The sequence below is a fragment of the Anabrus simplex genome, chromosome 4, assembly GCF_040414725.1.
Source record: "Anabrus simplex isolate iqAnaSimp1 chromosome 4, ASM4041472v1, whole genome shotgun sequence".
Classification (NCBI taxonomy): domain Eukaryota; kingdom Metazoa; phylum Arthropoda; class Insecta; order Orthoptera; family Tettigoniidae; genus Anabrus; species Anabrus simplex.
Genome location: NC_090268.1, coordinates 297,178,689 through 297,190,907, shown reverse-complemented (window position 1 = coordinate 297,190,907; position 12,219 = coordinate 297,178,689). Strand labels below are relative to the sequence as shown.

At 41.0% G+C, this 12,219-nt stretch overlaps 1 protein-coding gene across 3 annotated transcripts in view; it reads right to left on the bottom strand.

The window, feature by feature from the left end:
• The window catches only part of Capr (Caprin), a 220,663-nt gene that overhangs the window by 161,330 nt on the left and 47,114 nt on the right, over positions 1–12,219 (bottom strand). For all 3 annotated transcript variants that reach the window (XM_067145615.2, XM_067145617.2, XM_067145616.2), the window contains exon 4: positions 12,042–12,209. In XM_067145615.2, coding sequence (XP_067001716.2) covers positions 12,042–12,209 — 168 coding nt within the window. The remainder of the gene's footprint in view (positions 1–12,041; positions 12,210–12,219) is intronic.

Sequence of the window (12,219 nt, the reverse complement as noted above, 5' to 3'; positions counted from 1 at the left end):
AACACGAAAACGTAAAATTCCCAGTCTTTCATTAGGATCTAAACAGTAATAGGCAATCCCAAGACCTCCCATGGCTTTCTTTTTTTTAATGTAATGTGCAACATCTATTTTGGTCTCGCTAACAAAATCATGTACGATAATATCAAAAATACTGAATTTGTATTAAGAAGGAGCAGTTTCGATTCCTGCCTGAAAGCCCAGTTACTCTGCAGTGCCCTGAGCAAAGTGCCGAAAACCTCTTCGGCAGTACGACCGAAAAAAATGTTAAAATATAAACATCTAACCCTGGACATAATATGGACGTTTTATAAGTGCGAACATTTGACGAAACTCGTTCCGTCTTCAAGCAGAGCTGTCGAAATCTGCCGTGTCTCCTTGCAGTTGTTGTGGCCACTCTCTGCTTTATGATTTTCTGAGATTCTCTAAACAATACCACCCGAATGCGATGCTAAGATCGTCCCTTATGCAAGTTCACCGCCGATCGCTTTTCCAGTACCAGTACAGTAAGGTAGGCTAGTTGCTTTAATTATCGCAGTGACGGGGCGTTAACGCTAAGATCCGTAAATATGCCATAGCCGTCCTTTCGTGAGATACAGTTTATTAAAATACGATTGATCGAGGATTTAGCGTTGATGGGACTGGAATTTCTGGACGGTTGATCTGGGAAATCGTTTCTTCGAGGAACGGATAATGCGGGACTTTTACAACGTGATTTAATTACGATGCTCGCGGGACCACGTAATTTGAACGCATATTCCGGGAAAACGTATTTTCCGGGAACGGATAATCGAGGTTCCACTGTAACTAATCTAGTGGGATATCGTACTTTGCGAGTGGCGAGACTGTTCGTTACAGAAGTCTACCTCACTCACATTCGAGTTCCGTATCTGTCTCGTTAATTGGGCTTTTCAGTGGACAGAAATTAATGTGCAGATGGACAGGGAGCTAAGCTAGATGAAGCTAGAACAGTGATTGTGAATAGCACTAACAGTAGTAAGCTTAGCAGGAGGAAGGATGAACTAGTATAGAACTTTTCTCTATAATTTGCTACCAGAGTTGCGTGTGCATTTGAGCACTGTGATTTGCTTAAAAACTTTCCATCAGGAAAATGACAAGAACAACGGTGCTATGCAATAGTAACTGAATACGTACATACACAAATGCAGCGTTTCCTTGCAGTTAATGTTAGACCGTATGTACACTCATCAGTAAGCGCTGATATCCCACTGTGCATCACAGATGTACGAGAGGGTGTAAGAAGACAAAAGGTGCTGCCGGGAGAAGAAGAACGAGGATCAACATGGTCGTGAAGGAGCCGGCAGCCAAGGATCATTGCGATTTTATGCATAATTTAGGGATAGGCTAGCTTCGTAGATGTTTGTAAATAATTATTTTAAGCCCTTCAGGCAAGAATGATGTATTTTTCACACTCAGGACTTGCATGCGTAGATAACGTAGTTTTCTTAAATAATTATTTTAAGCCCTTCAGGCAAGAATGATGTATTTTTCACACTCAGGACTTGCATGCGTAGATAACGTAGTTTTCTTTCAGGGAGTGTTAGATTATATTTTGTACCCAGACGTAGATTGGATTTGTGTTGTTGGTGTAAATAGATTTGTGGTTTATTTTGGGGATAGGGCTTGCAGTGTAAGATCATTAAAGGAAAGAGACCTGTATGGTCCAGTAACATCAGTAGGCAGACCTTGCGAGTTAGGTGAGCTATTTATAGAGAAATTTGCATGAGCATGAATTACAGATGCAGTTATCACAATTTGATGTCAGCTTTGTAGTCAGAAGGGTCATCACAATAATTTCCTCCAGTATTGTCTTAGACATGAGCGTGACTTGAACTGCGGACCACAGAGTCCAGAGAGATGGTGCCCAGACCAGATAAAGAAATGTCTGATTAGCCCATAGGTGGCTTGGCTGGTTAGCCTTGGTTGCGTGGTTATGCAAAAGATAAAGATGCAGTGTATGATATTGAATGGCCTGCAGAGAGCTCAGCAGAACTGCTTTATTGTGTGCGAATATACATCGTTAGTACCACTGGCTCTCCAACTTATGAAGTCGCAAAATACTTAAGCAACTTGCTGAAACCTAACGTAGGGACTAAGGACTCACACATCAGAGACTCGGCCCATTTCATAAACAGATTGCGACACTCGCGAGTACAACCGGGGGATATACTCGTTAGTTTTGACGTCGTCTCGCTGTTCACTATGGTACCAATCAAGGATACTCTTGAACATATTCAACATCTCTTTGACGAGGAGACAATAGTTTTATTTGAACATGTACTTAGGACGACATTTTTTCAATGGAAACATGTATTTTATGAAGAGACAGATGGTGTTGCCATGGGAAACCCACTTAGCCCTGTTATTGCTAATTTTTATATGGACTTCTTTGAAGAGGAAGCCCTGCAGACCCAGCTGTTGGTTCCGCTTTGTGGATGACACTTTTGTAATATGGGGACATGGACAGGAGGCACTTGACGGGTTTCTTACACATCTGAACAGTATTCATCCTCGTATACAATTCACTGTGGAGAAGGAAAAGGATGGAGAATTAGCTTTCCTGGACGTGCTGGTGAAGAGGAAGAATGATGGATCCCTAGGGCATCAAGTATAATGAAAACCAACACACACAGACCGATACTTAAACAAAAATTCGAATCACCATCCTGACCAGAAGCGCGCCATGATGAAGACTTTGGTGGATCGCGCCCTTCGTGTCTCTGAACCAGAGTACATCGAGAAGGAACTACGGCATCTTGATCTAGCCTTACAAACCAATGGCTACACGGTACAAGAGGTCAGGAGAGCACTCCACCCCAGAAGACAGCCAGCGAATAGTAAGCGAGAAGAACCCAGGAAGAAAGGTATCGCTTATTTGCCGTATGTACGGGACGTCACGGATTGCATTGGGAGGCTCCTTGAACGTCACGAAGTTAAAACCATTTTTCAGCCGACCCAACAGCAACGAAACATGTTACGTTCTGCCAGAGATCCACGTGACCCTCTAACATCTACTGGGGTCTATAGGATACCGTGCAGCTCTGGAGCTGTTTATATTGGCACGACTGGCAGAAGTGTCAATACTCGCCTGACGGAGCACAAAAGGAATTGTCGCTTGGGGCAATACGACAAATCAGCAGTAGAGGAGCATGCACTGCTTGACGGAAAGCATGAGATCCGTTACGAGGATACTGACATACTGGCCACAACATCCCACTTTCACGCCCGTCTCTACAGGGAAGCAATCTAAATACATAAACATCAGGATAACTTTAATAGAAAGGAGGAAGGACTGAAACTCAGCAAGGCCTGGTACACCCCTTTATATAACGTACGGCCGAAGTTTACTAAGATCAGGGACATTACAGTCAACCAACCAGAGGATCCATTGCTCGGCACGACCCAATCGGAGGTCGTGCACTCCGAGATCCAATCAGATGACAGACTTCTCGGAGCGACCCAGTCAGAATCCATGCCCGGCGCGAACCAATCAGAGGTCGTGTGCTCAGATAGCCAACCAAATGTCAGGCTGCTCGGCGCGACCCAATCGGAGGTCGTGCTTTCAAATAGTCAATCAGATGTCTGATTGCACAACGCGAACCAATTGGAGGCCACACACTTACATATAAATACAGCTGCTTCCCAAACAACTTTCGCAGTCGCCAGCGGGATACAGGAGAGCGTATCTACACGACGCCACAGAAGAAGACTACCGCAGCAATAGTCTAAACGTCTGGGAGAAGCGAGAGGAGTGGACCACGGCATAACAGCCCGGAAGACTTTTATTATATATGAGAATTTATACTTCACGATACATAATGATATGGAAATGGCCAGGCAGATAAGCCTCTTAGTTTGCGTGTATGCTATGAAAGAAAATAATCAGAATTTGAAAAGGGCCAGAGAGTGAACGATCAGACGGCCAGGTCTGTGATTTATGAGGGTCTGAATGGCAATCGTAATGGCTACCGCCATGATGTGTAGCCACGTCTGGAGAGGTGAGTGGAATGGGTAGAGCTGTTTGTGATGTCATTTGTTTTGGTTTGCGAGTCTCTCCCCTCATACAGGAAGGAGGTCAATAGCCCAAAGCAGGGAGGCTTGACACAAAGCGCTCTCTTATATTTGTAAGCTGCAAGAACCGCTGCATTTTATTATTGTACATCTAATACAGGTGGTTGAAGATGCAGGTAGTGTTCCGTGTGTTGTCATTGTATTTGTTTTCTTTCGTCGGCATAAATGTTACTCTTAGAGGTATTGCATGGATATGAGAGGGGGTCTCGTATTCATATATCAGCTGGGTGAGCTGTGATGTCTGCATGTGTAGATTTTAAGTCTTTTGTGGAATGGGTTACTTCAGTCCTGTAGTGCAATGTAAATATTTCCCTACACAGGGGAATTGATAAAGTAAGTAATGCGAAGTGATTCCTCCCTAATCGCATGTGTATTCTGTTCAAGTCTAGTTTCATGAGTCAATCGAGTCTGTCCAAGCCAAGACACCACTCCAGCTCAAATGAGAATTCTCGCCGGTGAACGCAGAATGAAGATTGAGTTTGCAACTTCACGGAAGAATTATTTGTACAAGTCTTAATGTAAATAACTATTCAACGGTAAATGTTTGCTATTTTTATTTCACATCAACCTTTATGTTGCAATAAATTGTTATTTTGGTTTTAAGTCATTTTTGGATACTCACAAAAGTGTAAACTAAAGCCCTAGGCATATCTCCAGTTCCGCTTAATTTCATTTATAAGTCATGCAAACATTTTCCATGGATCTCATCGACTGTGCAGCCTGATGCCGAAGAGGACAGGACATTATGGTAAGCTATGTGCCAATATTTCCGACCCACAAACATAGTTATTTCTACGATACTACAGGGGCTTATTCCACAAAAGTACGGTCTTGTACATTACAAGTATATTCAGTAATAACTAGTACGAATACCAGATTTTCCGTTCCACAAAAGAATTTTCTACAGCTGTACTTTACAACTCCATACTTACAAATTACCAGCGAATTTTTATGGGTGTGTTCCACGAAAGTACCAGCACTTATAACTTACTAGTGAATTGGGAAGTATTCCCTACCAGTGAAAGGATGTTCATACATAAATGTACTAGTGCTATTTAAATATGCTTATTATAGACACATTTTGGTAAATATGTGGTGTAGTAGTAGTGATAGTGATGAAAATGAAAACTATCTGTACAGGGAAAGAATAAACTTCCAGTTTAACACTGTTTCAATACAATGAACGTTTTAGGTTAAGCACAATACAAGTGGAAGAACTTTTGATAGATATTGGGCATAGGTTAAAACATCCTACGAACAGAAATTTGTCTCTGCCAAACAACAGTTACTAACAACACTACATTGGCTAGGAAATGGTGGTCAGTACCATGGTATTGCAGATATGCATGGGATGGCAAAATCTTCTGTCTGTAGGTCAATACAGTCTGTGGTATCTGCAATAAATGATATAAAATTTCCTCAAATTGTTCGTTGGCCTGAAAATACTGAACAAACATGTTCCAAGGACATTCCTGGAATCATTAATGAGCAGAATATCTTACGTCCAACTTTTCCCCTCAAAAGCTCCACGAGCTTTTCCCAAGTCAAATATTTCCATCCAACCATTTATTTTGTCTTGTTTCAGACTTTTGCTGAATGCACCAAAACGAATATATTTCCTTCTTTCTATTTACTTCAAAATGAATAACTTAGTTTCTCTTGACATCATTTTAACAATTCATGCAGAGTTTGCAATTTCGTAACAATTAAGTTTGGCGGCCGAACATCGTTATTAGCGGCAACTGATTCCTAATGACAGACCGAGGTATGTCAGACTATCGTGGAACATATGCGAGGATGACGGAAGAACAGAATGGGTGAAGATAACGGAGTACTGGTAATTTTATATCAAAGAAATAAACTGAAGAACAACATCGTAGTATTAAGAAATTCACAGGAATATTAGTTCTTTGAATCTTTGCTCGCGAAAGGTACCTTAAAATACGATATTACGATAAATTAGGCAAGCATAATCTAATTCAACGAATGGGATACGAAGATCAACAGCTGATTCAGGCTATGACCTAGTATGTTTATCTGATATGTCGTCACTTGTAAAACTTTTAACAATTCACTGATAATACACAAGAGACTTTCAATCTTTTGTGGAACAGAAATGTACAACTCCATACATTACAAGAACCCACACCAGTAACTTGTAATGAACAAGACCATACTTTTGTGGAATAGAATCCAGGACTTCTGATACGTTCTCAGCATTCTCTTGACGTGTATTGGAGTCTGTAGGGCACAATATATAGAGGCAGTGTTTAGGAACATTGAATACCGTATTAATAAAGTATCAAATTTTACCCACAAACCTAATAACCTTTGATCACTGTCCTTTCGCTGACCTAGACCAAAACTGCTCACACAGGGGCTTACAGCATTCTCATATTCCAGGCACGTATGAGAATCAAACTGTTCCTCAGTCGTCAGTTAAGTTCAAGAGGGGACTGGAATTCCTTGTATACTTCTTCCACTACTTTTATAACCAACACTGGAGGTTGGCATGTATACTTATACAATGACCGAGTTGACTGGTGAAACCTCCAGTCTTACCATCATCTTAAGACTCCTAACTCTACATCCTTTAAGAACTGCGGCGGTCTTTCTACCGAGAAGCAAGGCAACCCCTCCTTGGCATCTCAGCCAGCCAGAATGTACCACACCACATTTGTTACACAATTCACCTTGACCCAACCATCCTGTCTCGCAAAGTACATTAACATGGTACTTTCTTGCTTCAATTTTTACACTGATATTCTCTAGTGTAACAGGTCTTAACTTAATGTAAACATTCCATGTAGCTACATTTGTGCAAGGTTTTTGTTTGGTGATGACCGGCAAGCCTTACTCTTTCCACTGCTGGCACCGTCTACCTGTTATTGTAGATAGTCAATGTACCAGGCAGTACACCTCCATGCCGCGAATTCAAATATTGCGCCAGTTGAAACCCCTCTACAGGAGAAACTCTGAACTTTAAAATCTGTATTAAATCAAAGGTTTCTCGGAAGATGTCTCTACTGTAAATTTTGAAGTGTTCTGAATAATGTCTATTTTGATTTGTATTTGTTTACTCTGTAGCAAGAAGTGTGGACATTCTCTTCTAGATGGCACTACTTAAGAACTATAATTGTGCACCCTAGTGCGAAGTGAAGGAACTGTTTTTTTGAAGAAATTAGGTATTCATAAGTTTTTTCTTTGTTAAATTTCTTTTAGTCATTTTTTGGGTTGGCAGTATAACCCTTCTCTTTCCGCCAGTTTTGAATTAAACCAATCATTAATTTATCTAATTAATTTTCCTCCAATCATAGCTTTCTTCCTCAGGTTTCCATGTGTAATTCCTAGTCTACCAATAAAGTTGAAGGGGTGTGTTTTTTTCATTCTTGAAAGGTCTCGAATTTTCCACGAGGGTATAAAAACTGCTGATTTTCTGGTCTCGGGGCCACTTCTGTAACATCTTTCGCAGTGTGTGAACATATATAGCAGGGGGCGGGAAGCACCTCTTTCTCCAAGCAGCAGTTCATCTACAAGGTAATGGCCTGTTAACATCTTCATTTCTTGCTAGCTCAGCAGTTTTAACCCGCGGGGGAAGTTTCGAATCCTTTTTAATGTAAACCTTACTGTATTCATGTAAATTAGCCGCAATTTGGGATAGTAACCCTCTCGAACTCCCCTTCATTTTGAATTTGAGGCGACTATGTTTTCGTAACCATTTTTCTCTTCCTTCTTAAAGTCTTAAACTTATTTGCCAACTAGTCACCTCCCTAGTATGGGATTAGCCCCTGTATAACTGGCCGAGTGCCACCTAGGTTTTAAGAAGTTTCATGTTGGAGTGCAAGCTATGCCTCCAGTCAATTTGGTTTTTGGGGCCATTTAATTAACTCAAAGTTTTGTTTTCTTCATGTGAAGGCCCTGTAGGTTGGGTACAAGATACCCCTGTTTCACTGTATGGGTGCCTTGAGGGCAGTTAGGAGTGAAGTTTGTTGTGGCTTTTGATAGGCTTGTAACCTTGAGAGCGGGACTGCTCTTTCCAAATTTGATCTCTGCGTGCCTCTAGGAGGCTTGACATTCTAATTAGGGGCAATTGCTCCTTGGTATGAAGGGGTTTTCTGCCCTTTAGTTGTGAGCTGAGGGCTCAAGGAATGTAAAACGGGGCTCGAAGCCCCAAAACTTGTAACGACTGTAATCTATAATTTCTTAATTTGTTGATTTGCTACTTGGTACCTGTTACACTTTTGTTATTTGTTGTCATTTGTTAATTTTGAAAAAGAAAATATAACCTTTGTTAAAGTTCTAAATTAACTTTAATTTGGTAGTTGAGACTTATTTCAGCCCGCACCTTCTTTCACCTCTGCTGTTCCACAGATACCTCGGAACAGTCAAATTTACAAGCTACACCCACCACAAAAAGAAGCAAAACACTATGTATTTCAGACAAAATTTAATGCATTCCATTATTTGAAATCTGATAAAAATATAATAGACATTACAACAACGTGGCAATGTATTTATGGCGTATGCATATGTATCACGCATTTCGAGTATGCATGGATTTGAAAATTATTTAAAAGTCGTTCAAGGCCCGATGGAATTGTAGACTATTCATAAGGAGCAGTGGTTATCTGACTGAGTGTGCCACCTGAACTGCATTCTACTGCCATCTGTGACCGCCGCGTAATAGTACAACGTAGCTCGGCCAATTAACGATCGAGTACGACAATATGTGCGTGGTTGTTTTGTTTTTCCAGTTGTTGTTTGAGATCGTGAAGCAAAGGTCTTGGAAGCTTGTCCCAGATACTTGGTTATTAAAAGAACCCTAATCAATAAGAAGAAAGACAGGCGAGATGTGGTGGATTTTCGACCCCGGTTAAGACCCCTGGCCAACCGGCCACAAATTCTAGTAGGATTTGTGGCTTGTTTATCAACTCATATTTACTTTGGGGAAATTGTAAGTAAACTGCATGATGAAATCTGCATGAATATCCTTTCCCACCGAGGTATCTTCCACAATGCTCAAGATTTTTGGTTTGGACTGAACAAGTTAAAAGATTCGAATTGCGAGTATGTTTTAAACTACTGTTATCAAGAGGAGTTCCCTTTATCACCCGGTAGCCCATACTCTGGTGTTAATAAGATATAATTTTTCTTAAAACTGGGACTCAGATTTCTTATGTGTGTGTAAATTTTCATTTCAAAACCTTCTTGTAACATTTAGTTAAGCATTATTCGGTGGATCACAGATGAAAATCGGCAAGTTGGAGTTGTTTGGTCGATGTCTATCTGATAATGGTTGGAAGCCATGTTTTAATCGTGACACGCGATTCGTTTCTATGGGAACTGTTGTAAACTAATTTGGATTCCCTGTGTTGATAAAACAGCTGATGGCTGTCGATTGTATCTTTGATCCTGTGTGTGGGCTCGTACTGTTCTCCGATTTACTAACCCTAAAATTGAAATACGCCTTCTTTTCCTATGTTTTAATTTATTGATGATTTGGTTCTTTTCGCCTAAAACTTGGTAACATTAATTTACCCTTCGGTTATTTCACTGAATTCATATCAGAAGTGTCGAGAAAGAAGTCTCAGCTTACCATTATTTAATTCACCGCTACTCAACTAATTTAATTGATTGATAATTTTGGTTTTCAAGGATTGTGATCCAAAGGATTATTTCTTATATTTTTAAGGGTCAACCCAAGTTACCTTTTCTTTTAGTGTGATCATTTTCTTCATTTCCTTTAATCATCGTATTATAAGTCCGAAGGTTATTACTGTTCTTTGATAATTGAAATACTGATTCATTAAAGTTAGTTTAAATTTTTAAGTTGTCTTTTCCTTTGTCCGTACGTTCTCTTGGTTTTGATTCACATAGCCTCTAGGACCGAGTTTTGGTTTGCATGTTTCCTTGTCTTTGGACCTAGTGGTAAGTAATTCATTTCTGTAGTTTCTTGGAAGGTTCTGTGTTGCCAAACTACTACCGATTGGGAAGTTTTGGAGACACCAAGGTAGAGCTGGTTGTTATACTGTTGTGTTGTAACAGTATTTTAAATTAATAGACCATTTTAAAAGTTTCCGCTCAATAATTGAGAAACATTGTGACAAACACAACAGTCCACAAACACAAATTTGGAAATGTCCAAATCTACAGCTCTGCACCATTTCGTATGCAGTCCATTTGTCCACATGTTTTAAAAAAAATTCCATTTCATGAGTAACGGGTATTACCACCTCCAGCTGCAATTACAAATGTGATTCGATCAGGCATGCTCAAGATGCAATCTCTAATGTTCTCTGGAGCGCAGCCCAAAGTTGAGCCAGTGTGTCAGAGGAACGACTCCTAGCAAGTCTCTCAAGCATATCCCAGATAGATATGCTTTATCTGGTTTCGCTCGGGACTACGGGTAGGCCACACCATGCGCTCATTTCAGACTTCATCCAGGTATTCACATACACAAACACAACATGTGGGTGACCGTCCTGTATTAGGATGAAGTTCATGCTGATGACAGGTGCAAAAGGCACCACGTGATCCATTAAAGTCTCCGATATAACAGTGGGCTGTCAGACTTCCAGTCTCGACAAACACAAGCTCCAAGTGCGCATCAGTGGTAATCCCAGCCCATACCATCACAGAACATCCACTGAACGGTGTCCTCGCAGAGAAAATACAGGGTGAATAACATTATTTGGACCTTCTTGATACACTCCTCCCTCCACTCAGTGCTCTCAAACAGAAAATGGATTCATCCATAAACAGCACAGAGCTCCAAAATCCAGTTGAAAGGGGCGTTGGCAAATTTCATACAAGAGGCACGGTGCTCAAATGTAAGCAGAGGACTTGTGGTGGGTCCCTCGGACTTTAAATCCCATTCATACAACCTCATACTTACCGTCCTTTTGCTGATGCTCATGCCCCTACTTGCTGCACACAATTTCTGGCTTCAACAACTGGTGTGTCGATCACGAAAAACTTGCATTACGAGAAAGCAATCATCGCGCTAAACAGTGCTTCTCGTATGACCAGAACCGGGCCTCCTGGTGTAGATTGTCTGTCCTCTCTGCTCCTTTAAACAGTTCTGCAAATGTTAGAACAAGATGACCCTATAACGTCTGCTGCACCCGTCCTCCATTAATGCCATGGCCCTTGCTGAGTTTTCAGGTAAAAGAGCAATTATGACCAGATTTAGAAGCAAGACTGTTAGTTAATGTTTATCAATTATTGTGCTGAAACTTCTCCAATGGGCTAAATGTAAGCAGAGGACCTGTGGTGATCCCTCGGATTTTAAATCCCATTCATACAACCTCGTACTTACCGTCCTTATGCTGATGCTCATGCCCCTACTTGCTGCACACAATTTCTGGCTTTAAAAGGTTTCAAATGGACAAACACTAAATTTTGTCTGAAACGCATAGTGTTTTTGATTTTCTTGCCAGCGAGTGTATTTCAAGTTTACAATTGAGCATTTCATAGAATTTCTTTGGGAGAAAGAGTGATATAGTTTTTCTTTGTCTTTAACATGCATAAAAAGGTATACACATCTACCTAAATTTCGGAAAACTACATACTAAAAATGGAGGGGCTGCCTGGCCGAGGTGGTAAAGGCGTGCTCGGTTTGCCCGAAAGGACGTGGGTTCGAATCCCTGTCAGGAAGTTGTAAAATTTAAGAAACGAGATTTCCACTTCCGGAGGTGCATATGGCCCTGAGGTTCTCTCAGCCTACACCAAAAATGAGTAGCAGGTTAATTCCTGGGGGGGGGGGGGCAAAGACGACCGGGCGTACAGCTAACCACTCTACGCCATCAAGTGCCGAGGTTACGGACACTGGAAGCCTTTACCTTCCACCCCTCCAAGGGCTTTCATGGCCTGTACAGAGATGACTTTGCTTCCTTTTTACTAAAAATAGAACTTGTAAACAATAGAGTGAGTAGATAATTTTTTGCACTTACCTCATTTACTGGCTCCTCTGTAGCCTCATCAGCCGTCTGGTCAAAATAACCACAACCCTGAATTGTTGCGACCAGCTCTTTTAACTTAGCATAAGTAGTACCGACGATTTCCTTTGGCTTGGCATCTACAATCGCCAGAAGATGCTCTGCTGATTGCTGAAGTTGCTCCTGAAATCAA